This window comes from Lissotriton helveticus, chromosome 7 (assembly GCF_964261635.1).
Source record: "Lissotriton helveticus chromosome 7, aLisHel1.1, whole genome shotgun sequence".
Classification (NCBI taxonomy): domain Eukaryota; kingdom Metazoa; phylum Chordata; class Amphibia; order Caudata; family Salamandridae; genus Lissotriton; species Lissotriton helveticus.
This window is the reverse complement of record NC_136068.1, coordinates 1,073,910,372-1,073,937,740: the sequence shown is the minus strand read 5'-3', so window position 1 is coordinate 1,073,937,740 and position 27,369 is coordinate 1,073,910,372. Positions and strand designations below refer to the sequence as shown.

The 27,369-nt window shown below is 44.3% G+C and overlaps 1 protein-coding gene across 2 annotated transcripts in view; it reads right to left on the bottom strand.

Moving 5' to 3' along the window:
* The window catches only part of CCDC40 (coiled-coil domain 40 molecular ruler complex subunit), an 808,572-nt gene that overhangs the window by 747,113 nt on the left and 34,090 nt on the right, over window positions 1-27,369 (bottom strand). The window contains exons 2-4 of one of the 2 annotated variants that reach the window (XM_078654053.1): window positions 26,356-26,422; window positions 15,264-15,389; window positions 3,094-3,213 (exon numbers count right to left, since the gene is read on the bottom strand). In XM_078654053.1, the coding sequence (XP_078510179.1) occupies window positions 3,094-3,213; window positions 15,264-15,389; window positions 26,356-26,422 (313 nt within the window). The remainder of the gene's footprint in view (window positions 1-3,093; window positions 3,214-15,263; window positions 15,390-26,355; window positions 26,423-27,369) is intronic. The other variant, XM_078654054.1, reaches the window with a different exon arrangement.

Genomic DNA, 27,369 nt, shown 5'->3' with positions numbered 1-27,369 from the left:
CGATTTTTTTCAACTGTAGTAGCACATAGAATCATGCTATTCACTTAAAGAAATTATGCTAGTCTCCACCAATTCTATCGATTTAAAAATAAAACCTGGTATGAAAATGTCATACTGAAAATCTTTGAACCACAAGTTTCATTTTCCTCACAAACGCGTCTTAAGCTTGTATTTTTCCAAAAGTGGACATTTGCTAGTTTTTAAAATCTCGAAGTTCACCATGGTTTTCGTTTCTGGTGAAGTATGTGGTATTTCTGCATATTTCTTACATAATTTGCTAATGTTGCACAACAGGATGCTAAAGTTAACTAATTCTACAAACTGGCAAGTCATAGATTGATTTGTGGGGACTTGCAAATAATGTGAAACATTTCCATAATCTACTAGTTCTTCAATATTGACTGCAATGACCTAATCCTGTATAGCTGTGATAGACAGTTTGATGATTCTTCGATGCTTTGAATTTTATAAATCAGCAGCTATTTGTCCCATATTGTGCTGATTCAGCAAGATTCTGTTCTTACAGTTCTACAAAATTCTGCTTACTATTGTGCAGACAGATGGTTAGAGGCATACACCATCTGATAACCTATAATATGTAATAGAGGCCAATACTTGTCTAGTGATAATACATCCATACACGAATTCTGAACATATTTGTATTTTGCCTGCCATATTTTAAGAAGCATTCTTAAGAAACTATTAAGTGCTATCTTTTTCCATTCACCCCAACTCAACAGGAAAATAAAGCTTGCGTGAAACTCACTTGAATAGGAGATTCACATTATTCCTGGCAATGTCATTATAGTGAAACAGGTGGCTAAAAACTCATTAACAAAACTAAACTACTACTTAAACAATCTCTTGCAATTATTTTTTTTTAAAAGAGGTAACATTCATAGGAGAATACTAGAGTTTTTATAAAAAGGTAGGGATTAGGATACAGTTAGAGTTAGGGGCTGAATTATTATTGGAGTATAATTCACCCCGTCAGCTTTCTTCGTTTCAACATAAATCCACATTTTACACATCAGTCCAGACAGGAACAACCATCAGCTTGCTAATAAACTGAAGTGACAGTGCCATTATCCTTATAGGGAGCAGGCAGACAGTTGGCTTCAAAGCCTGCAGGTGCGGGCTTCCCTCTACTCCTGATTTCAGGTTAAAAGGAGAGAAAACAAAATGCATAGAGAACTCCGGTTAACAACCACATACATCTTTCACCTTGGATTTCGGAGGAGGTACACAGTGAAGTTCAGAATGAATCAAACTTGCTCTTTCAGAGCTAAGTGACGTCACACTGAGGTAAAAGTGGGACTAGGTTGGCTCAGGGAGAGCTAAAGATCAATACAGATGTTATCCTTTACAGTGCTAAGGTAGGACCCACTCATTACAGGGCCTTCCTGATCCTGGGACCCAGCAATCGAACACATCCCTTCTCCCTAGCACTGGAGACCTGGAAGCTATTCCGATTGCTCTTCAAACCATGTCTTGCTGAGGCAGAGTCCCAATCAGACTGCATTATTCCTGTTATCACACAGGCATACACTGCAGCAGACATTCCCGGCCATTTTACAAACACAGAGCACTGCCCCAATCTGAGCGGAGGCAAACCTTTGAGTGGGTTAGTCCAGGGCAGGAAGTGTCAATGCCCCTATTACAGTGAATGCCCGGTTCCCAGCACAGCCGTGAACTCACACCTGCATTACTGAAAGATGGGCCAGCTGTTTGTAGCTGGTGGTCCGTCTTTCTCTCTGCATTTCAGAGGGACAGAGATGCCAATGTAGGCCGGTACAGTGAGTGACTATACATGCCTGCAGGGGGATGTCTGTGCCCCTTTCCAAGGGGTGCCCTTGAGATCATACAGACTGTGCATCTGCAGGCACACAGATTATGTGTATCTGTCTGTCACACAATCTGTGTGCCTTCAGACAGCTTCTTTGAGACAAAGTGTTGGTTCATTTGCATGGATTCCGACCTTCATGAAATGAAGGAACGTCCCAACATGATCATGCTGGCACAACATGTGGCCCGTTGAGTGTCATATTTAGAAGGGGCCGCGGAAAACTCTGCAGGCCCCTTCTATACCACCAAAGTGCCATGGGGTGCACGACTTGTGCCTGGGGCACTTACTGTAAAATGGCCCTTGGCTGCTTGTCCTCAGCCCTATGTCTGACTGCATACATAAGCAGTGAGCGGTTATTGATTGAAGCACTCTGCCTACTATGCAGGAGTCATAGGCCACACAACCTCAACTGCTGATGTCAAGTAAATAATATTCTAGGGAAGCTGGATCAACAGAAACCTGGGTGAAATGCGTGCATCGATCTGGATATGCAAAATGCTCTCTACTAAGAGCTTCCTGTCCAAGTTTGTGTTAAAGAGAAAGTCCTGCATGTCTTTCTAAAGAAAAATAATCAAAGCAAAGACATCAGCATCATGTTAAGTATCGCCTTCAAGGATCAGCTTCGCAGGCCTGAAGCCTCATGCTGACAGCCACTGGTATGAATACCAGATCATACATCTGGTTATTCACTGCTTTGACATAGCAACAATGGGAAACAAAAGTTCTCATAAATGAAGTCCAGGCTGCTCTGACAGGAGTGAAAACAGCAGGAGGCCAGGTATTATTTACATTTGGGTCAGGGAGAGGAGGCGATGTTATGAATGGCTCCCCCATTACTCCTTACCGGTACGCTATGCTTCTGAATGCTCAAATCCAATGCTTGGACCAAGGAGCCACTGCCAGGCGCTTTGTAGCGCTACGCAGCACTGGCAATCTTACAGAAGTATAAAGGGAAAGCAGAGGATTTGCCTTTTAATCTGTGTGATGTGCTTATGGGCAAAGATGAAGTAACCTCCACGCATAGGCAGAGAAGCTAGGTAGTATTATCTATTGTGACAATCTAGTTTAGGAGACACAAGGGGTGTTACTCCCTGTCGCACCATTTAAACCAGAAGGGTGCTTTACTGGTTACTGCTTCGAGAGCACTTCCTGATGAACCTCACCTGAGGTGCTGCTCTCGCTTTTCAACTTAGTGGAGACACCTCGGTTTCAGGACTATGTAGACTACTAGGGGCCTTACTACTTACCCCCTCCCTTGAGATGCGCCTTGTTGAGGCTGGTCTTGTAGGGGTACCCCCCTCAGGCACATTTTCTGGCTCCCAGGTGCCTGGTGGTTGCAAAGTATCCTGCTCCTCGTCTTCCTCCTGCTACTCAACCAAGATAAATATACAAGTTAGACTATATGTGCACTCTGCATGTTGTTATTCCAAATCCAGGTTTGGTTTTCTTGATGGATGATACACGGCAGTGGGGCCCTATATAATTGAATGAATGAATGAATGAATGTTGGATTTATAGAGCGCGTGGTTACCCTGGAGCGTTCCAGCGCTGTACCACTGACATAACTACAATAACTGACTGTGTGAAGAAATATCCACCGCACGTCCAAGACATTAAATCACTCGCAACCATGCAAAGCACGAAAATGCTGATGGCATGTTGGAACTCATCATCATCATTTGTTTTTGCAGAGGAAGATTTGTCATTGCAGCATAACTACAGTAATATTAGGTACATTAAAATACAAACAGATAAACATCACACAGCTTCCTCTAGTAGTAAGAATCACAACGTCGATCAGTATAAAAGCTAGAATGAAAACGCCTGAATTGATATGTTGAGTTAAGAAATAAAATGAGCCACAGTCTCAGACATATGGGATGAACAGTGACAATCGCACTCATATCTTGGGTCTCTGACCACTTGTGCTTCAGTGGTACAGCTCACAAGTACATTTGTAAAAACATCTTCTCTTTTGGCAGGATCCTAAAAGAAGGATACTTTCCACATTCATTTCATTTCAAAATATTTACCAACCATACAGATGCTAAAACCCGTTTACATAGCATCCTCTTTACGTAATGTTGATATGCAGATTGTATTGTATTGTATTGTAATTGCATTTATATAGTGCTTACTACCCCTGACAAGGTGTCAAAGCGCTTTTTCGGCGAGTAGCACACTACTCCGGGACCCATAGAGGTTTAGTGTTGAATTAGTATAGTGAAACATGCAAGTACATTTTAAGTGGTGGATAGGTTAGTCAGTTATTTGTATTTGGAATGATAGCAGAAGGATAGAGGAGGACAAAGGTTTGTATTTATATCGCGCTTGTTGACGCACGCTATTCAGGAAGCCCACAAAGGATTAGAGGTGAATTAATATGGTGAAATATAAAGTAATTTCAGTGGTGGATATTACTCAGTTACTTTGAGTGCGAAGGATAGCGGAGGGATAAAAGGGGAAGAAAGATTTGCATTCATATAGCACTTGTTACCCCTGATGGGTGTTGAATCGCTTTTCTCGCGAGTAGCACGCCAGGCGATAGTTTCCCAGGTGGCATCTGCCTCCCCTGGTCCAGACACCTTCCCATCCCGCACCGGGCATCCTCTTACCCGCAGCAAACCCCCACTTCTATTTACTACTAGCTTAAAGCAGAAAGGCCTGCTTTGATTTACACAGAATCAAGACCCACATGCAGCATTTTACCCAGTAAAACGAGGTTCACATTTTATTCTCCATTACAGGTGGCATAACTTGTAACTGAACAATGCACAAGAGGAGTTACTGGATGGACTGGGTAATTCCAGCACCCCGCTCCACCTAAGGCAAATTATAGCCACGAGTCTTAAGATCAAACCAGACAGCTGGGCTCTAAACTCTTCTTTGAATCAAATTCTGATCGAGAGAGTACAAGGGGGACAAGTGCAATACACACTTCGATCCCCTCACTGCTTTGAATGGAATTAATAGTGTTGCCTTGCAGGCACCAGAAGTGTCTTAAGAATGTGTTTTCTCGATAACTATTGGCCTAACAGCTGAACCCCACAACTTGGCAATAAAGGTATAATTGCTGGAGTTACTTTTTCATAATATTCTTTTTTAGAGGCATCCATGTTTGCTTTGCCAAAGTTTTCACTGAATTTCACAGTAGAAGAAGAAGGTTGTGTTAGAGTCAAGTTGAGTTTTATTATCGGAGACCCCATAAAGGTTTTCTGACAGGCAGATGAGTACCTAGGTAAAAAACAACTTCTTGAACCATTAGACGATATGGCCATAGCCAAAAAGACACGCTTTAATGGCAGATGTTTCTCAAAAATCGTGCAACATTTATTGCTAATCATTTTATGGACTATTAATCAAGGAAAGACTGCACTAGTGTATGTAAAGCATTCTTATGCGTATACCAGTAACTCAGTCATCTGCAAAGCAAAGAACAGGGTTACCACAAAAACACATCAGCACTCTCCTTTCAAGATATTAGGTTCTAAATCATTAATCAACCAACAAAAACAGCATCAGTAGGCCGTCATGTCTCACTCCCTGCTTGACAGAAAATGTATCTGACAGATCTCCTGTAGCCTCACATCGCACCCTGGTGCTGTCACTTTTTGTGCCATTGTATCAAAAATTCCACTAAAGCAGGCTTAAGGCCTTAACGAAGCAAATAACTTCTCAGGAGTTGTTGTGGTATAGATTCAAATTAATGTTTCCAGTCCACTCTACAAATTCACATATTTGGTGTTAATCGGATTTATTGTAGATTATTCAACTATTTGTGCCCTCTCCTTAGATCACATGTGTATGCAATTTAGTAGTTTTCTAAACAATTTAAACAGAGTTTAAAACAGAAATTGACCAGTAACTTCCTGCGGCATTAATTAAAAATGGAAAAAATCAGGCTGGGTGTAAATGGTGCCATGCCCCACACATTCTAACTTCATCCACATGGCATGGTTCTGTCCGTGCCCTGTGCCCTTCTGGGAAGCAGCGACACCGGAGATTACTGCGACTGCGATCCTGGGTCATAACATTGAATTGGGTCCACAGGCATTGTTGGGACTATTGGAGGGAATTGGTGAATCCCGTGCTGAAAGGAGATTCGTTGGGTTGGTGTCCCTGGTGGCCACAAGAGAGATTGCACGCTGCTGGAGGGGCCCGTCAAAAACACGAAAATATATGGGGAAGGTGGTGCACCCATTATGGACTGCTTTTGTAAAGATACGTTGTGGCTAGGGGACTGCTGGCACCCCTGCATCGAATCTTGTGAAATGTTAATTAATATTAGTGTTTATATGTGAATGCAGTGGGGTATTACGAAAATTAATACAATTTGGTTATTTTTTTTTTTTTAAATGGAAATAACATACTATATAATCCATGTCTCATGGAATACACTGGCTCTAAGAAAAGTATTGAAGATTTGGCAGAAATACAATGCCCAAGGAATCAAGTAAAACTTGTAAAAAAACAAAAGTCACGCTTGCCTCATCTAAAATGTTTGGTCCTATGGACAGCTCATCATTTTCATTTGAGTGGAAGGGGAGAACACACACTGATCATTGCATCCTGAGAGATGATCTTAAAGTGCTAAATACAGAAGACTTCTGAAATGTTAATTGTATAAATGTTAAAACTGGATACCAGGTCTAGTGAAACCAGCCTCCAAAATTAGTCTGAATCCTTGTACCCTAAGTTACCCTTTAGTTGAACTAGGCTTGTTCTACCTTTCTGCTTCTAACTAGTTCCCTATACTATTTTTGACTTCAGCCTCCCTCTTCTGCAGATGTCCCTGATCTACCCCAGAGTCTGCTTGTTGAATGGCTTCTTAGATCTGGGACCTCCCCTACATGGGACATCCCTTACAGGCACTGTGCCTGTAGGGGATGTAACCAATGATTCATTGGCCACACGTTTAGTTATTGATAAAGGACGCCACGGACGGAGCGCGTCACCCGACAGTAGCACCTTAACTCAACGAATTACAACAAAGCTAATTCACAAATTGAAGCTGTGCATCAATCCCATTTTTTGAAGTAACCTTTGCAGTGATACCAGTCGTGTCAGCTGCTTTTGCAAAAGTTAAAAGTAGCCAAGGTAGGGCAAAGAATATTCATAACAGCCTTAAGAGTCACATTCTGATGCGGGGGAGTCATGTCCAACAGGGTTGTTTCTAAAATGGGTAAAATTATTTTATACCTGCAGGCATAATTTCTGTAAACCTAATGGGATTCCAATGCAGCAAACGGCATAAGCTCGACATGTCAGCTGTTTAACTGGAGTATGGTATTACATTATGATGGTCAAAACGGCAAAAAAAGGTAGCAAGGAGTTCTGGTCACCCAATACGCATAGTTAAAGAAATAAAGTCAGCAGCTTTATACCATTCTCCCAATCTAACAGTCATATCATCAATTCTGCTGAACTTACCACAGCCCTGAATGTAGCACAGGCAGAAAATCTTAGGGTACCGCCCATTTAAAAGGCAGAGACCATAAGAACTCATTAAGGTGGTTTAGTGGTCTCTTACTTAGTACTGATTTGCTACAGCAGGGATAGTTATCTGTATTTCCAAAACCAACTGCAATATATCAGGTTCCTCACTATCAAAGAAGTTATCATTTAGATGGGTATTAAAATCTCCCATAAGTATTCAATAAATCCATCTTGGTCCCTGTCAGTACCAATACCTGGTAAGAGGAATGCATCTATGGAATGAACTAGACTCAACACCTCATCTGTTTTCAGGGGCAAGATATACATGCTCAAGGAGAGGAGTTGGCCTAATGGCTGGGGCGGTCGACCTCGAATCTGGGGAACTGGATTCGAGTCCCGGCAACGATGCTGAACATCCTGTGATTCTAGGCAAATCGCTTAATCTCCCCGTGCCTAACAAAAATGAATGTGTCCTCATGTAACGCAACTGGTGCTATGTAAAGTGCTCTGATACCCGATACCTTTGGGTCAAGTTTGAGCAATATAAAACTCCGTTAAAAAAAAAAGTGTTACTGACAGAAGCCTAGTATCTCACGTAGTCTAGTGCACTGGATATTACTGTAGCTAAAGGAGATTCTGTGTTCAATAACTGAATACGTCATTCAATCCAAATGTGTAAGAGACCTTTGGGCCTTCTTATTAGGCTCTTCCCAGTCAGAATTAGGACTGGTGTTGCATCACCAAAACATCCCACTAGATACTAGTAAATAATCTATGGACCATGTCAATATGCATCATTTATTCGAAGAATGACCCTGTATATGTGTCCCTTATGTTAGTATAGCCTGGCAATAGCCATTGGAACTGCTGGGTTGATTTCTATATACCACAAAGTGATCCTGTCCGGATACGTTGACAATAGGTTCACCTCTTTCATTTTAGCATATGCAACAGTAGTTTATTAGTTATGGGATTTTTCCAATACAACAGTTACACTCAAACATTGACATTACAGCTGATCAGGGTTATTATGTTTCCAGTCCATAGATTTTGCAGACTACATAGCTATACACTCACATTGGTATATCCACCTTCAGGAGAATTCCAGTGTCCACCCCCCTAACCATGCACAGAGAATACATTCTAACAATGCTCTACCTTTGTCCATCCTCCTAATGTCATAGTTGCAGACACCATAATATCATAGAAAAACCACTTGCTTTACTTATTCTTGCTCTGAGAGTGTCTTGTGCTGGGATCATGTGCATCCTTCCCATAAATGCCACGTCCATTTATTGCTCGCTAAGTTCACCAGTCAATGCCAACATTTCACTGGAGAATTTGACCAGTGTGTTACTGTACAGGTCTCCAAATGTAAACAACATTTCAACTTTCTGCTTGCTTGATCTTTAAAGATAGTTTTGAAGAGGCCCCATACATTTTCGTCCTTGAAATTATTGGATGTGTAGTAGCAAAAATATCAGACATATCATTTCAGTGCACCAGGTCAGCCACCCAACCTTTGATTCTGGGTACAGACCTCCTTGACAGGTCATAGCCACCCTACATTTTGCCAATACACAGGCCAGCGCTGTGAATCTGCTGATCACCCTAAGCACTCCTCTGACATATCCCAGTAGGGTCATCAGGGGTGCTGGGGGCAATTCAATGCCCACCATTGTATTAAGTAGTTTGAAAACTTGACTCCAGTACTTCGCCAAGGGAGGACAAAGCCATGCGACATGTATATAGTCAGCTCTATTGTGACAGCAGCAAGATCATCTCTGGTCAACTTCTAAACCCATCAAATTATGGCCAGATGGATTGTGGTAAAGTCCGTGGAGATATCTTTGTGAGCATATGCCTGTCCTTCAGGGATATTTCCTCTGTTTGAGAGCAGCAACCAGATTTTTGTCGGATATCTTATCTCCCATGTCATTCTCCCATCCATTCCTTGCCTTAAGAATGGAGTGTGTTCTAGTGTCTAAGATTATTTTGGGTACTCTGGATGTAATTCCCCACAAGGCCGCATTAATAATGAATTGTTTTACTGCCATTAACGCAGGTCACTCTGCAAAGGAGAAAGACCTCTCTCAAATGAAGTGCCGGAGCATAAAATATATATTTTTTAAAGTCCAGTGGCGATGTACCCCCTTTCCCCATTTCCTTAAATTGGTCCAATGTAATTTACATGCATGTGTTTCTCTGATTATACAGGTCAGGGGTTTCATTACAAGTGCAAACAATATTAGTGATAGCAGACACCCCTGTATAGTGCATCTAGTGATTTGGAATCTTGTGGACAGGTTACAATTTATTCTAATTTTGACTACTGGGTGAGTATGGAGAAAAGCAACCAAACCAATGCTATCTCCCATGACCATTCTCCTCAGTACAACTAGCATAGAAGGTCATTCAAGGAAGTCAAAAACTTTTTCTGCGGTCAACAATAATGCTGCAACTGAGACATCAGGGTCTAATTGATTTGTTAACAGAAAAAAGTGGGCAATTTTGCCGAGGTTGTGCGACTCAGGGGAAAGTCCGACTCCTCTGGCAACACTAGTCCTTTCATATAAGGCTACAATGGATTTGCAGTTACTTTTGCAAGGATTCTGTTGTCTGTGTTTATTAATGAGAAAGGTCTATAAGATGCAAAATGATTTGAGGGCTTTCCTGGTTTTAATTGCACCGTAATTATGGCCACTCATAGTGTCGGCAGGTGCTCTGTCTCTCAGGCCTCTCTGTAAACGTCTAATAGATATGGAGCCAATATGTAAGCATACTCCATATAGAATTCCGAGGTCAGCCCATCCACACCTGGGGTTTTGCAGTTAAGTAAGTGTTTTGTTATGCTGACTATCCCTTCTGTAGAGAAGATATGGTTAAGCGTGTTCCCGTTTATGGGATTCCAGCCAGGCCAAAGTGGCTTTGGAAAGATATTCAACAATACGGTCTTTGGGAAGGTCTATTAGATCCACATAGTATTCAGAAAAAAATCTCCAGTATTTTAGGAGTAGTCGTGTAGTGTCTACCATCAGGGCTACTGATTTTTAATATGCCCACCTGGGTTGAAATAGCCTAGCTAATATGTGTCTGGGATGCTTGCCCTGCTTGTCAGAGCTTATTTGCCAAAGTATTTAATGTTGTGCTTTATCTCCTCTCTGAATTATAGAAGTGCTTTGTGCATCCTCCGCTATCTCTAGGATTTAATGATATAGTATTGTTATATTCCAGGATGTTAAGCTAACTCTATTGTTCCCAGTCTAGTACGTATGGATCTGAGAATACCAGTCTTCTTAGAGATAAAGAGACCTCTGATCTTAGCTTTAGTGGCTTCACAAAGTATTGCTTTAACTAGTCACCGAACCTTAATTTAATGAGAAATACCACTCAAAGCCCCATCTAATCTGCTCCCGAAACACTATGGTGTCCTGAAAGAGAAAACGTGTGGATGGTGGGAACCAATGTGAGCTAGGAGTGTCAATTGCGGTAGTACCAGGGAGTGGTCAGATAGGGTGTGAAGTAGGATTTCAGTTTCCACTATTCATGTGCAAATGTTTCTGGGTACCAATAGTGTATGTTAGAAGTAGTATCATGCATTGAGGAATAGTATGCATAGCCAACAGTGTCAGAGTGTTAAAGTTGCCACACATCAGCTAGGGTGTGACTGATTAATAAGAAGTGGAGTGCAACAGAAGCTAAAGATAGAGGTCTGTTACTTTTCTATGATCTGTCCATATGGAGGTCCAGTATTACATTGAAATCGGCTCCTCAAAGGACTGGTCGTAGGTCAAGCTTATTTTAGGTAGCAATTAGGTCGCGGAAGAAGGCCAGAGAGTTTATATTCAGACCATAGGAAATAATGAGGGTCATATGTTCATTATTTAAAGTACTCAGAATTTTAAGATCTCTACCCTCGGTGTTAGTGCAAGTGTGTTTATGACTCTGGGGCCGATTGCAATCTCGTTCGGAAAGCATTCTGACCGAAACGGTTCCGTAATGCTTTCCGACCAACTCGGATCGGGGGAGTCCGACCGAGCGATTTCAATGCATACGGAAGTTTGTGGATACGATTCGATCAGACTCCCATTGACTTCAATGGGAGCCTGTGTTCCGAACAAAAACAAAGCCTCCCATTGAAGAAAGGGGTGGCTAGGAAAATGTGTGCATCCTACGACAGGCACCCCATGGTGCCTACCACACTGTGCATGGTTGGGAATAGGGGACCCATGGGTACCCCAATGGACCCGATTTGGAGTGCCCCGGGTGAAGGGGGGATGGCTACGGGCCCCCAAAGACCGATTCCAACAGCTGTTTCGTTCCGGGCAAACCGCATCGGAACGTCTGTCCAAATCGTTTATCGTAAAGGCTCGTTTAGAAACCGAGTCTATAGAGCTGTATGATTCGCCCCCGAAAGATCGACCTGTCCCAATGCCTTTTGGAACTGATTCAGACAGCCCTTACGGTTTTCGGCCATCGTAATCTACCGTTTGGAACTGGGTACGATTCGGTCGGAAACAAAGCTTCCGAATCGGAATCAGCAAGTCCGAATCCCATTCGGAGCCCTTCCAAACGAAATCGTAACCGGCCCCTAAATTGGAGCCCCTTCCCGACTAGGATCACCCCACCCATGGAACAGGAAAAGACATTTCTAGCTTTTTTGGGGCTTTTAAGACCTAAAATTTCGGGTGAATAATTTTATAGCTGGTAAATTAGAATTAGACATACCTCCAAATCATGGATGTGTCTGCATAAATGGCGAGCCACATCATAATGTATATGATATCATGGCCCTCACAGACCAGCACTGGTGTGAGTGCAACGTATTTAGTGACTATATTATGCTGTCCATGGACTATCTTGAGTAATGCAGCCAGGTAACAACCAAAAAAAGAACCCACTGTTCCATAACCCCCATCCCGCACAGAAAAGCCCAAATGTCATTGATGTCACCCCCCACAACAGACTTATAATGATACCATTCCATGAGAATATAATATCTTCAGCGGAGTACAGAATTATTGTATTGTATGAGTCATTGTTATCTACTGAGCTAAATGCAGATTCTCCACATGAAGTACAGTCCGCTGAGGGAGAGCAAGCAAGTTCAGACTTCAGAAAATGTGAAGCTCATTGCCGCTCAGTGAAGAAAAACAGTTTGCAATTGAATTTCATCTTAAAGTTTGCTACATAAAGCATTGCATATTTAAGATTCAATTTGTGTTCCTTTACCAGTATGAAGGCCCTGTGCGCTTCTTGTGCCTCTATTGTGTAGTCAGATTATGTGGAAACGTTGTAGCCATCATATTTCAACTCTTCCTGATCTCTGTCTAATCATAATTTCAAATCTCTGTCTCTATAGTTCAAAAGGCTTGTTATTATCGTGCTGGCAAGGATAGATACGCTCTTTCCACTATGTATAATAAAGAAAAAGCGTTGACCCCAAAAAGTCTTTTAAGCAATTTCTCTTTAAACAATTCCATCTTTCCTGGTTTCTGGAATCCCTAAAATTCAAAGATTGTTGTGCCACGAGCAGGCCTCAAAATACTCATTTATGGCTCAAATGATTTTCCGAGTTTTTTTAATCTGTTTTCAATGTCAGAGATGCACCCTCCACCCTCCAACATGTCCATTCTTTCTGCAATCTTATCAAGCTGGTACTTCATGTGGTCAGAGGGGCAGTTAAATGGTCAATTTTGACATCAATTGTGCACAAACTGTTTTTCATACCAAATAATAGTGGCTTGACTCGCTCTTACTCCACATCACTAGTATATGTCTGTCTCCCCAAGGTCATGTTAGCAGCATTTTTAGGCTAATTTTAGGCTGTGATGCCCATTAAATTACAGCTTCTGCTGCCCAGTCTCTATGTTGCCCATAGTGTTTAAAGAGGGTGTGTCGGTGTATGCTGAGCAACACAAGTTCTCCTACCTGTATATCGATCCAAAGAGCTCTCTACACAGTGCTTTTATGTTTCTTATCCACATTCAGGGAAGCAGCCAATCTGTTGTCTGGCTCACTGCCACTGTCTCAGCCAGATGCAACAAGACAATTTGTGTATTCAATTATGACTTTGGACAGTCACATATCTGTACTTACATGTCCGGTTGTCAATCAAGGGAGAAGATGTGGCCTAATGGCTAGAGCCGTCGAATTCAAAGCTGGAGAACCGGATTTGAGTCTCGGCAGGGACGCTCACCATCCTGTGATTCTGGGCAAATCACTTAATCTCCCTGTGCCTAACAAAAAATTAATGTGTCTGTCTGTAACGTGCTCATGTAAAGGGCTCTGATACCTTCTAATCGAGTTTGCGCAATTTAACACTAAAAAAAAAACTTTTACAAAAAAGCCATGTATCCTGCCTCATATGCACAGGGCTGCCCTTTGTAATGTGCAGTTATCTTCCGAGTAAGGGGAAGGACGCAATGCTAGCTGTCTTGCTTCAGATGGCCTGTATACCCAGTGCCATCCAGGCTACATCCGCCCCATTTTTTCTAGGTGTCTATGGCGCACTGTCCATGTCACACAAGTTTGCATACAACCACAGGGATCCAGATCCTGCTGATCGCATCCACCAGAGAAAGAACCTGGCATGTGCTCCCAGGTCTCAGGCAATCACGGGGCCAGTAGCTCCCCACTGACAAAGAGAGCAGATGCTGTGTGCAGGCACAGCCTACTTGAAAGACAGATGATTCTGCCAGATATGCTGACCGGGTGTGTGGAGCCGCAGTCGCACTACTACACTGCCATCTTGGCTGGTGGCACTATGGTACCACAACCCCCCCCATTCCCCCCCAACATTTGCTGTGTGGTTGCTGATAGAGGTAGGGGAGCAAAGAGCGAGGACCTTACGGTCTTCATAGTTGGGAGTGCCATGAAGAGACCTCAGAGAAAGAAGACACGTCAGCCTTACCACATCTGTTCCTTAATATTTTAGATACATTGTGAGTTGCAAAACAAAGTATGACTTCTTAAAATGTAAATGTAAATGTACAGGAATTTATATAGCGCAAATCACCGAGCGGTTTCTAAGCGCTTGCTTAGGGAACCCGTCCTGGTATTCCCCTGTGAGATAACCCCGGCAGGGTATCCGCAAGGTGAAAGCCAGGCATCCCGCCGCGAGGGGCCGTTGTGGAGATTAAGCAAGCTATTGCCCAGAGTCGCAGAGTGTGAACCCGTGAATCGAGTAGGCACCGGAGCGAGAATTGTCGAGTCCATGGACATTTTAGGACTCAAGACCGAGCCGGGAATTGAACCCTGGTCCCGAGCTGACCTCTGCTTCCAGGTCTGCCTCCTCTAACCAGTGAGCCACACTTCTCCATTCTCTAAAGAGAATGTACTTTCCCTAGAAGGTAATGTTCTCTAACAACATCGGTTTTGCTAATCTAATTTTTGTGGCCTAGCTAATCTTATTACTATGGCCTCAGAAGGAACCTCCAGATGGTGCACTAGAAACTCTAAGGAGGTATAATTTGGTTATGGCAAACAACTTAAATCTTCCCACAAACACGTCTAGCATTTTCCCACATCATGCATTTATTATACTGCACCCTCTTGTATGCCAGATCCATTAACTAATCTTGATGATCAAAATTATTTGGCATTTCAACTTTCCTTGACTTTTCACCCTGCAGGGCAGCAGTGTTTGTCATATTTTGGCTATTCTTTTCTGTGTATTTGCCCTAGCACTTTCTTGATCAATTTTTAGGCTCCTTATTCCCTTATTAGCTTCAACATTTCTAGTACCTAAAAAAGATTTCGCCTATCTCAAGAGGATCTGGATAGAATTATTTCCTGCGGAAAACAACTACAGGAAATACATGGGGGTAAATATTCATTTTTTAAGATTTAGGCCACACTGATGCTTTGCGTTTTACTGCTGCATACGAATTGTGAAGCGAAAACTGCAGCCCCTTTTCTACTTAGTAAGCACACCTCATTTCTAGGTCAATATAGAGTACCGGAGACCATAAACACTCACCCCCTCTCGAGAGGTATGATCTGCTGTAGATGGACTTGCTGTGGTACCTTCTCCAGGGGCACCAGGCAAGTCATCTTCTGCCTCCCCGGCACCTGGTAGGTGCAATGTTTCCTCCTCCTCCTCTTCCTGTAACTCAATCAAAAGAAATAGACATACATCTTAAGTTACCCTCGGACTCTACAAGTAGCTTCTGTTTCTTGTTGTTAGATGACACAAGACAGGAGTCACCAATGGGGCCTCACATTCCCACAACTTAAAGGAAACTACCAATGTTCTGTATGGAAATTTAGAAAAAATAACCCATTAAATATCCAAGATACAAATTTTCTAAACAAAATGCAGAACTTACAAGCTAAATAAATACTGTTGGAAGCTGCAACTAAAAAACAGAGTCTAGTATATTCAGGTGGGTCAGTATTTGTACCCGTAGAAATGTGACTTGTACCAAATACGAATCACATTTCTACAGGTACGAATAATGTAACCAGCTTAAGTGGGATGCTTAGTTTTTATCATACTCATCACTCAAAACTGTAAAACTTTATGGGACTGAGTGGGTGTGCAAATGTGTTAGGAGTGGAAAAGTGACATTTATAATAATCCACCATCCATGTTGGGTCCCTAAACATTAACAAGAGTCATGTTGTTATTGGCTATACGCCCATGCACTATGACATGCCTTCCGTGTGGGCAGGTCACCACTTTGCCCAAACAGAAACCCATACTGCTTTGTATTAGTGGTATAACCATAAGTGAGTGTGAAGAAAAGATGAGAAACACCTGTGGCATCCATAATCTCTACCAAAAGCTGAGTGCTCCATAAGGGGCAGAAGTCCCTCCTGCAGCATGGCAATGTTCACGTTGTGCCAATCGAGATACACCATTTACGCCCTGACTTTCCGTTTTCAAAAGCCATGAGAGGGCGTTGCGCACCAGAGCGGACCACAGGCTACGATACACAGTGCTGGATTTGGAGGTAGTGTGACCTTTCCAATTCAGGTAGCGCCAAGTCAGTGCAAAGCTGGTCAAAGGGCAAGGGGCCTTCGTCATCAACTAAGTGGCCTACAGATAGGCAGCCTTCTCACTGTCAGTGTTGAAGCTCTATCTGGTTCAGCCCTGGGGTGAAATCCACATTACCAACAATCGGTGTTAGTGAGGATGGAAACAATGTCAGGCCTCTCTGTTCACTCACTCGGTCCCAAACATCTATAGCAGATTTACTAATCGGCGATGAATAGAGGCTTCACGGTCAGGCATGCCTTTATAGGAAGTGCATTCTCCACAAGTGTTGTCCCCCGACCGCTCTTTCAATGAAAAGCAAGTGCTTTTCCTAGTCCTACCGAGACCATTCACGTAGGATCCGGAGCTGTGGCACTTGAAATTAGTGCATGAGGTTAGGAACACCAAAACCCCCTACCCTGGGGTCTATAGCTCTGCTTCTTCCGCATTCAGGAGCGACCATCAGCCCATAGAAAGCGATGCATGTCTTGATGCAGAGCTTGAATAGTCCTGGCCGTTAGTTCAACCGGCAAGGCCTGAAATAGGAACCAGTTCTTAGGCAGGATTGACATTTTCAGGGCAGCTGCACGACCTAGCCAGGAGAGGTGGTATGGCCTACATCCAGACATATCTGCTTTAATCTGTTGGTGTAGGGCCATATAAGTGAGTGATACAGTCGCTTTAGTCATACGGGAAAGTTGAGTACCCAAGAAGGGGATGGAGGTGGTCATCCATTAAACCGCCTGGTGTCTGTGCGCTGTACAAATAATTTTAACATAACATAACATAACATCCACTGTAAAGGATAGCTGCCAGAAAGGGTTGTCTCAGTGCATGCAGAGAGTGAGAAATTCATGGCCAGTGATTTGTGAACGTTGACCTGGAATTCCACTGCTTGCCGGAAGGCCTCCAATTCCTCATAAAAAGCCTGGAGAGAGGTATGCGGCTCCTCCAGGGCTACCAGTACATCATCAGCATAGAGACTGATAGTATGCTCTTCCCCTCTGAAGGAGATCTCTTTAATGCTGGGGTTGTGCCGAACTCGCTGGGCTAAAGGCTCCATGTAGAGTGCAAAAGGCTGGGGCGAGAGGGGTCACTCCTGACGTGTGCCTCTACAGATGGGGAACAAGGCTGAGGTCTGCCCATTCACCCGAAAAGTCATGTGGGATGGCCGCAGTTGCTGAGAATCCATTAACAGAATCTCCCCAAGTGTCCAAAGTGTTGGAGTGTGGTTTTTAGTTAAGGCCAATGAAACCAATCAAAATCTTTCTCAGCACCGATGGCCATGAGGATCCGCTCCCGAGCTGAATGTTGGGCTATGACAATTAGATGCAAGACAAATTTCTTATTATCACTGAAACCTGTTTGGTCCAGGATGAAGTGACCTTGTAGGAGGTGGCCTAAGCGTGCCACCAGTATGCCAGTGAAAAGCTTTATATCCACATTGAGGACGGATATTGGGCGATAGGGGGCACATTGACTCTTATGCTTGCCGGGTTTTGGGATAACAACAAAGGAGGCCTCTAGCATGGAAGGTGGGATCAAGACTGGGCCTTCAATGGAATTGAACAGTCGGGTAAGGAAAGGAGCAAGAGTCGAGCAGAATGTTTTGTAAAATGACACAGGGAATCCATCTGGACCTGGGGATTTTAAGAGTTTCTGATGGGCAATGACTGAAATAACCTCCTGTAACGGAATTGGGCAGTGCAGGTAAGTTAGCAGTTCTGGCATCAGCCTCAAGGTACGGGCATTCTGGAGGTAGAGGTCTGGGTTCTCCACAGGGAAAGTTTGCTCCGCATAGAGCTCCTTATAGAAATTTCGAGAAGTGGAATCAATGGAGGTGTTGCCAGTGAGTTTAGAGCCATCAGCCATTAACCGCATGCGCGCTAGCGGTTTTCCCGCTGCGCGCTGCGGTTTTTCAAAAGCAGCGTTACATGACGAGCTCAGCTCGTCATGAGCGTACGAGCGTCGTAACTCATGACGAGCTGAGCTCGTCATGAGCGCGGAAGGGGTTAAGATAGAATGTACTCCTGTTGTTTGTCTCTGCGCCCTCAGTCTATTGGCCGGAAGGCACCCACAACTGTCTCCCCAATATAAAAGGAGTGTTGAATCCTAAGAGCAGCGTACTCCCCTCTTTTAAGATTGGTGCCTTCTAGCTGTGGCCGAGCGGCCTCCAGCAGGTGCCAGACTCTGGGGGCACCAATATGCTTGTGAATGAATTCAAGTTCCTGTAACTGCCGAGTGAGCTGTTCTCTCTTGTCTTGGCGAAGCTTATTGTCCACCGCTGATATGGCAATCAATTCCCCTCTAATCACAGTCGTCAAAGTTTCCCACAGTGTAGCAATAGAAACATCTACAGTGTTGTTTATTGTTAAGAAATACGTGAGTGCCTTGTTAGTTTGCTAGACCACTGCAGGTCTATGAAGGAGGTTTTCCTGCACACGCCAGGTTTTGGATGATGACGGTAATGATGGAAATGTTAAAGAGAGGGACACCGCTGCATGGTTAGACAGCGAGAGAAGTTCTATCTCTTAACTTGTGACCACAGGCTGAAGATCGTCCGCACCCAAAAAGTGATTTATGCGAGCATATGTCTTGTGAGAGTGTGAGTAGAATGTATAGTCGCGTGTATACAGGTGTATTGTGCGCCATATATTCCCCAGGCCATCTCGTGCAGCCAAAGTGCCCCTACTCTGGAGAGGGCCCCAGTCTCACCTTGGCGCTGATCTATCCAGATCATTATTAAACACTAGGTTGAGATCCCCTCCCACTAACACCACACGGCCTCTTGAGGACATCACCTCAGCCACAGTGAAATGCAGGAAATGTTCTTGTCCCTCGTTAGGAGTGTAGATGATCCCAAACGAGAAGGTGTAGTCACCCAGGGTCACCGAGTAAACTAGTTACCTCCCCCTGATTTCAGCCTGCTTGGCACCTATCTTGCCCTGGAAGGAACGGGATACTAAAATCGCGACTTCAACGGTCCTTGAGGGGTTGGAGAAGAAGAGTTGTTGCGTGAAAGCTGCAAGTGCATCCAATGCCAATCGCTAGAAACCAGATGTGTTTCCTGGAGAATTCAAATATGCTAGGTAGGACAAGACAGCCAGGGGTTTAACTGGGTTATAAAGCCCTTCACGTTAAGGGTGAGAATTGTAGATTATGGTGCATTGTAAAAGGGGAACAAGTAAGCTGTAAGGTTGCATGAAACAAGGGTATATGTCTGTGCTAGGTGCGCAGGACCGAAGTCTTAGATAATCAAGATCATAACATATTGGTGTGGCAAAGAGGGGCTGATATCTACAATTCCCCCAGAAACAACTTTAAAAGAAAAAGATAAATAACAATTGAGACATAGTCCAATAGAGTCAATCTTCACGGTCAGAATCCAGTTGGGATGAAGTGGTTGGGAGTGTGTGGTGGACTGAAAAGTCTGTCTCTTCCCCCCCACCCAATCCACCTGCCTCAAAGCATGGAAGGATAACATCACAGCCAGGCTCATGTCTCATCGATTACATCGGTGTCACTGGAGAGCATCTCTAGTATTGCCTGCCTCTCTTTGGCAATGGTCGCCGGGTCAGGATGGAGTCTCTCAGGGGAAATTCTGGTTTTCCGCCCCCTCTGGCCACTGTGAGGGGCTCCCCTATTGCCGACTGGACTGGGATTCATTGTAAGAGGTGTCAATAATGCTAAGTGACTAACAAGTCTCCTCTAAAGACAATATCTATTTAGGTGAAAGATGATCCAGAATGGGTGCCCCCATGAGTTAGGTATGTCTTTACTCTGAAGGTGGGCCGTGACCAGGCGAAACTCCCTGCGTTTCTTGAGTGTAGAGGCTGCTATATCCTGGTCAAGCATTGGCGTGTGACTCTAAAACTGTATTGGGTTCTGGTCTCTGGCCGCGCAGAGGATATGTTCCTTTAATACAAAATCATGGACACAAACAAGTATATCTGCTAGTAGCGCCAAGTTGGGTTGTTTGGGGCCTACTCTGTGTGCTCTATCCACCTTGATATCATGCTCCAGTGATCTGAAGAGGTCTGCGATGAACAGAGCTATGTCAGTTCCTTCAGCTCCAGTCGATATGCCTTTGATGCGTATATTATTGAGTCTGAACCTATTTTCTAAGTCCTCAGCATGTACTTGCAAGTCGAGCTGTTCATCTTTTAGGCTGATAACGTCCTGTTGTAACTACTCAATCTCTTCCTCACGGCTTACGTCATGGTGTTCCAAGGAGGAAACTCTGTCTCCCAGGCTCTCCAGTTCTCGGCGGATCACCCTGATATCCCTGGAGAGATACTTCTTGAAGGTTTGGAGATCCTCCCTGAGGGAAGCAAAAAGGACTTCAAAAAGGAGCGAGTTACTGGGGTGTCCACGCCATCACTGTCGGGCATGGCTTCAGTTTCTAAGGATGATAGAGGATCTCTGCATGGTGGCCCAATGGGTTTAGTGAGCATGTCCATTAGTGAGTGATCCTTTTCCCCCCTTCCAGTAGCCATTACTCCTGGTGACGGTGAGGAATAGGCCGATGCAAGGGAGGACTAGTTTCCTTGTGTTTCCCAACTAAAGGGTTGAAAACTGGCTGAGGCTGGAGGGAAGTAGTGTATTGATTAATGGCCCAGCCTTTATAAAGCGCAGTCTCAATATGGTGATGTTTTTAAGTTCAATAGCTGATGAAGAGTGGCATTATTCCCTTGTGAGAAGGGGCAGGTTGGTGGTGGAAGAGCCCATTCCAGGAAGAAGCTGTGTCTCAGCAGTAAGGTGTCCATGTTGTAGCCTGTATCGTCCTACAGGAAGATGTGCGACCGCACAAGGAAATCGGTGCTCTGAACCCTGGAGGCTTCTGATAATGCAGTTGGAAACGGTAGGGTCAGTCCTCAGCAGACACCCAGGGTGTGGCCTTTATGCCTCAGAAGATCGCTGCAGTTGCACTTCTAGTCGCAAAGATGAGGGCCGCCTCCCCACTGCTACCTAGAAAGCCGCCAAAACATGGAACACCCTCCCACTGAGCCAACGACAGTCCCAAGACCTGCTGACCTTCAGGAGGATATTCAAGTCCTGGCTGTTCGATCAGTAGCTACCCCCCCCCCCCGAAACCCCCCCCCAGCGCCTTGAGACCCTCGCAGGTATGTTGTGCAATTTACAAATGATTGATTGATTGATTGATTGATTGATTGAAAGCCCCTCAAGCTGCAAAGCTCGGGACAGTTCGGGTTAGTTGAAGTGTGACTCCTGTAGATGTAAGGCAGGTTCTTTTACCAGGCAGGGCCCAGGTCAGGCAGACCTTTCCAATGTCCGGCTCTGAGCAGAGGAAGGCCTGGCCACCAGACTCACTCCTGGCCAGACAATGCTAAAATGGGGCCTCTCAGGAGTGCTGTGTCAGGCGGGGGCCCTCAAGTCAGGTCACTGGGAGTTGCAGATGAGGGCCACTCCACTGATGGTCTGTGCCTCTCGTCTATTCGAGGCCTAAACTCGCATGTGGCACTGGCATCTCCACCCAGTAGAAGGCCACAGCTAGTGAAATGGCATGGGTTCTGGTTCCTGTGAACAGTCTAACCAGGAACCTCGAGTGAAGGGGCATTGGGGCTCGGAGGAGGCCTTCAGAAGTGCACAGGAGGAGGTCAAGAGGATGCTCCATGCCAGTTGGGCCATAGAGGCCACAAGGACTAGGCAGAGCAGGAGGGCATGCTGGACGGGGGTTGCCGTGCACAGCAGCACTAACCGCCCTCTGGGAGTGCCTCCAACAGATCAGGGCAGCTCTCCATTCGCCTCGGTAGCACCATCTCTCAGGAGCGAGGCCAGGCACATAGGGATTCTGCCCCACAGGTGTATGGTCACATTATCGGCAGCTCGTCTCCAGGGCATTCTCTGCGATGTCCACGGGCAGGGCTTGGGTTTCTTCGCCTTGGCCCCTAGGAGGTATGTCAGTGGTTCACCTTATGTCTTTCGGCCTGAGAAGGCAGTGAGAGCTAGACAGGGAGGGCAGGATGTTCGGGGTTGTCGGGATGTTGTACACACACACCGCTCCCTAGTGTGTGTTCAGTGGAGCAAGGACTCCCTCAGTTCACTTTGGCGAAACAGCCAGGGTCTGAGAGGGCCTCTATCTGCGGGCTCACTTGTGTAGCTGTGCCATCGTGAACAGGCCGTGCCACTCTCCTCACACTCCCAGCAGCAGTGTCACAACCGTCCATCCCAAAAATTGTCTCAGGGATGCACCATTACTGCCCTGGCTGGAACACACCAGGTGGGTACAACGAAGCGCAGTGTCAGCTGTGAAAACTATTAGCAGCGGAGGACGGAGAGACAAGGAAACACATCTCACTCATGTGCCATCTGGGTCTCGTCCCCATTCCCCCCTTTTGACACCTTAGACAGTGGACAGGCAAGCTTCTAGGCAGGCTCTCAACTCTCCAGCAGAAAGTGCAAAATTTAGCTGATGTCCGTCACCTCTGGGAGACTGCCTGTCTGACAGATACCACTCCTGGTCACACAGCAGTCCTGTGACTACCCATATGCTAGATAGAAGATGTTGATCTACTGTCCAAGATTTCAGAACTGGTTTGGGTTGGTTCGCTTTCAAATGCCATTTTCAAGCTGTTATCCTGAGAGCCTTTGTGCAAAGTGATGGCTCACAAAGTGGAACTGTCTCCAAGCAGGAGTATCCAAAACATGAAGTGTGAGTTCTCTGCACTTAGTAGCCACCACTTTCTTTATGGAGTAAAAAGGAGCACACAAAAGAGTAGGCCCTACGTAGAAATGTCCTCACCTTGAACAACAATAACTACACTTCTACCCCTTGCCCTACTATAAATCAAATGACCGTGCTCAAGAAGAATGAATCCGCTGTTGTTTACCAACAAGGACCTAATTGAATTTCTAAATGGAGCCCTGTCTCCATTCCCCTCTCTTTAGTCTGGCTCTCCACCCTCCAGTCACAAGAAAATCAGACAATATACTTCAACTGTCTGTGGGAAGCTCATCTCATCCTCCATCTTGTCCCATGCTAAACCAGGAGCATCCAAAATGGATCCCACTGGCCTTAGTACTCAGACTCACATACCTGACATAAACAGGGAATGCCAGTGCATGATCCAGGGTGTCACACAGCAGTGCAACTGTATACTCAAGGGATCAGGTGACCACACTCTCACTGACGCAGAGAAAAGGTCTGGCAACACCAGTAATTCACAAAACACTGTAAACTGCCACCAATGCTTAATGTGATACACTCACACTTTGGTGCCCAATGTCAAGGACAGGACTATACCTTTGTGCACACACCAAGGCTGAAATAAAAATCAGGATTCCAGTTTCACTTGCAATCATGCACTCAGGGTAGGAGCACATTCCTGTTCACCAAGTAAAGGGCGTACCCATCCTAACACAGCTGTCAGGGTCCTCAAGTTTAGCGTGTATCTGCAACATCAGAGATTACAAATTGTTGGCTGCACCTGCAGTTGTTGGCTCTACATCCTCTGAGTCCAGATAGCCATTTTTTAGGTTCTCCAATCCTACCCCCCTGTTTATCAAATTGGGTCTAAAAATGTTTAACCTTGCAAGTAAGAGCATCTATTTTGGAGCTAGTACCTTAAATGCTGGATTTTAGGTCAGACGTATCTTGTGGTTGACTTTCTCGACCTAGATTAATTAATGTTTGCCCAATGTTCCCATAGTTGGTTAAATGCCTGTATTTCAAGGAGGAGTTCCTGAAAACCACGAATCCCCAAATAATGCAGGTAAAACAACTTTGAGCTGCTCAGCTGTCAGATGTTCTCAAGTAACCAGGTTTCGGGGTGTACTTGTCTCAGCAGCTCCACCACATAAAAGCTCGCCTTAAAGGCAGCAGTTGAAAATCCGTTGGAAAAGATGAAGATAAACAATTGCAGTCTGTGTCTTCAAAATATGATCCAGCATCAAGCCAGTTCTCTAACTCAGGGGAACATGCAATGCTGTTATGGCCAAAAGAGCTGTAGTCCAGGACATAGCATTGGAAATGGCTACCTCAGCAAAATCAAGTCACCCAATAACTGTAAGCCAACCTGAGCAAGAGGCCGGCCTACTGAGTACTCCAACCTATGTTGGCCTCAGCAAAGAATTCTCCAGCAGCTGCCAAAAGCCACCTCATGCCCCTTCATTCAAGATTTCAGGACCCCATCAGACCACCATTGGTGCCTCCATCAGATAATCTCTAGCCAGCCAACAAGTTTGCCCAAACTATGGGAAGGGGCCACAACCGCAGGTCTGTCGAGTGCACACAGGCCTGCTCCTCCCATTGTAATTTGGATGTCACCAAAGTGGGGCTAGAAGTTTTGAAGATACTTGGTACTGCACCTTTAAGGTACTGCCAAAGGTTCCAGGGAAAGGCACCCCACAGACTAGGTACATCAGAATCTCCTCAGAGGGGGCTGGTTATCACATGAGTGGCAGACAGCACAGCTCTACAGAGCACTTCAGAAATTATGAGATAGCATGGGGAAAGATGGTTTAGTAGGATTCATGCAGAATATTTAATGGAATGCGTAATTGTGTCATGAAGCTCATAGAGGAACAGCACTTTTGGCTTGTAGCACACTAGCATCCCTTTGTGAGTCACTCTTACACAGAAGATCCAAAATGCATTCCTAGGTCATTGTAGTCACACACAGTCCCCACACTCTTCCACACAATCACAGAGGAAACATACATACGCCACCCATGTTTTATATGGAAAAAGCAAACAATGTAGTTGAAATGGACTATCTGAACCTTCTTAAACAGGCTAGGTACGTAGGTGACTCATCTCATGCACGTAACAGGAAAAAGCCGGTTCCTACATAGATAATTAGACTCTGCCAGCATTTCTCAAAGTGCCCCTCTACAACAGTCTGGGTCTTAATCCATGCAAAATGCCCTCATGGTACATGCATGATTCTCATGTTCAGAGGCATTGTATTATATTTTAATTGCATTTATATATCGCTTACTACCCCTGATGAGGCACCAAAACACTTTTTTGGTGAGTAGCATGCTACTTTGGAACACAAAAGGATTAGTGGTGAATTAGAATAGTGAAATATGAAATTAATCTGAACAGTGGATATGTTCATATGTTGTTTGGATTTAGAAGGGTAGTGGAGGGATAGAAGAGGGAAAGGTTAGCATTTATATAGCACTTGCTACCCCTGATGAGGTGTTGAAGCACTTTTCGGCAAGTAGCACGCTACTCCAGAACCAAAAAAGGATTAGTGGTAAATTAGTCTTGAAAAATATGAAATTAATTTGAGCAGAGGACATGTTAGTCTGTTATTTGGATTGTAAAGAAATAGTGGAGGGCTAGAAGAGGGAATGGTTTGCAATTATATAGCGCTTGCTACCCCTGATGAGGTGTTGCAGTGTTTTTTGGCGGGTAGCACGCTACTCTGGAACCCAGACAGGATTAGTGGTGAATCAGTTTAGAGAAATATTAAATTAATTTAAGCTATGAACAGGTCAGTCTGTTATTTGGATTGAAGAGGTGAAAAAAGGCTCAGAACCTTGACATAGGGAATATAGTACAGGAGCGCACATGACACTGAACCATGCAGGGGACATTTCCTTCCCAACAATAATTAAAACCAATGCACCTTAGAACTATGGTACATGCTACCAAAGAAGATTTTATATGTATTTATTGGGTCAGATAAGCAGTATCTACGTTAACATGATTATGTGTTATGAAATATTTAAAGAACTTGCTAACAACATTGAGCAATATCTGGGTAAACTTTAAATATGAAGGCTGGAAAATTATACATTGCACAATTGCTTTTATTCAAATCCTTTTCCCAAATGCAGTATTTTGAATGGAAATAAAAACAGAACCTAAACGCAAAAATTTGCTTGGCACAACTTCCAGAGAGCACTAGGATCACCTCAACTGTCAGGACTGGGACACTGTAAACAAGACTTGCATTCTTCTTGAACATCTGTGTAGACGCATGCAAAGGTTGGAAAGCTAAAGACCAAGGGGAACGTAAAGTTTCCAGTGCAATTTCATCGTATATATTTACCCCTATAGTTTTGCTTGCTGTATCGATGATATTTGATAAGTGATCTTCCATAGAGATATCTACATTACCTCATTATCTGTCACCAGCAGCTCTGCCTCTTCTTCATCAGTGACATGGCTCCCTGCAGACTTGGGACTTTGAGGAAAAACAGACAAAGGATTAATGAAATGCAGGCACGGCCGTTTATGTCTAAATTCCTATTTGAAATCAAGACTAACTAATAATGATATCTGCTGTATACAATAAGCTTCCCAGGCAAACATTTGCCTTGGTCCTGACTACCTGTAGTCTATGGTAGGAATGCCATGTTGTCCTTTCAACAGTAAACCTCCCTACGGACTATCTCAACTGTACTCTAATACTGCCAACTGACAGCGAATGCCCCTCAAAGTCTGTAGTCCATCAATGCCACTTGTTGCCTAGCCCTGTGCTCAAAGCACACCAAAGGCACAAGCAAACAACCCATGTAGACTATCTAAACAGTACAATTACTCTCTAGAATACATCATCATTATTGGCCCTAATCATGAACACCCCCTGTTTACTATCTGTGTCTCAACAAGAGAACAACCAGCCCTCATATGTTCCCAGCAACACATTAAGGCGCTCTGCAGACTATCACAGAAGTGCACAATTAATACACCTCATGTGATCCTTCACTGTAGAGTATCAGAATTCTACTATAATGCCCTAGCGCCCTTTAGCATCCCTTGTACACTATCCTAGCATCTGCCAGGATCAAGGTACTGCACCTCAGCAAGGTCCACCCTCTTCTGATAAGGCCTTCGGTTCAAGCAAGCCAACCTGCCTACAGAACGTGAGTAATCATTATATTTGAGGCTGGGGGAATAATCGGCTTTGTTCCAGATAATTGGAGGGAACCTGTGCATAGATCACCCACTGAAATATGATGTGCACGGTTTACATGATGATTTGAATCCTGCTTTTATTTAGCATTACATGCTCACAGTTTCACTTTGCATTCTAAGGTGGCCATAAAACTGCATGTTAGCACTATATAATTCTAAATGAATTAACATTTCAAAGTGATGGAAGAAGAAGTATTCAAAAGAGACATCATA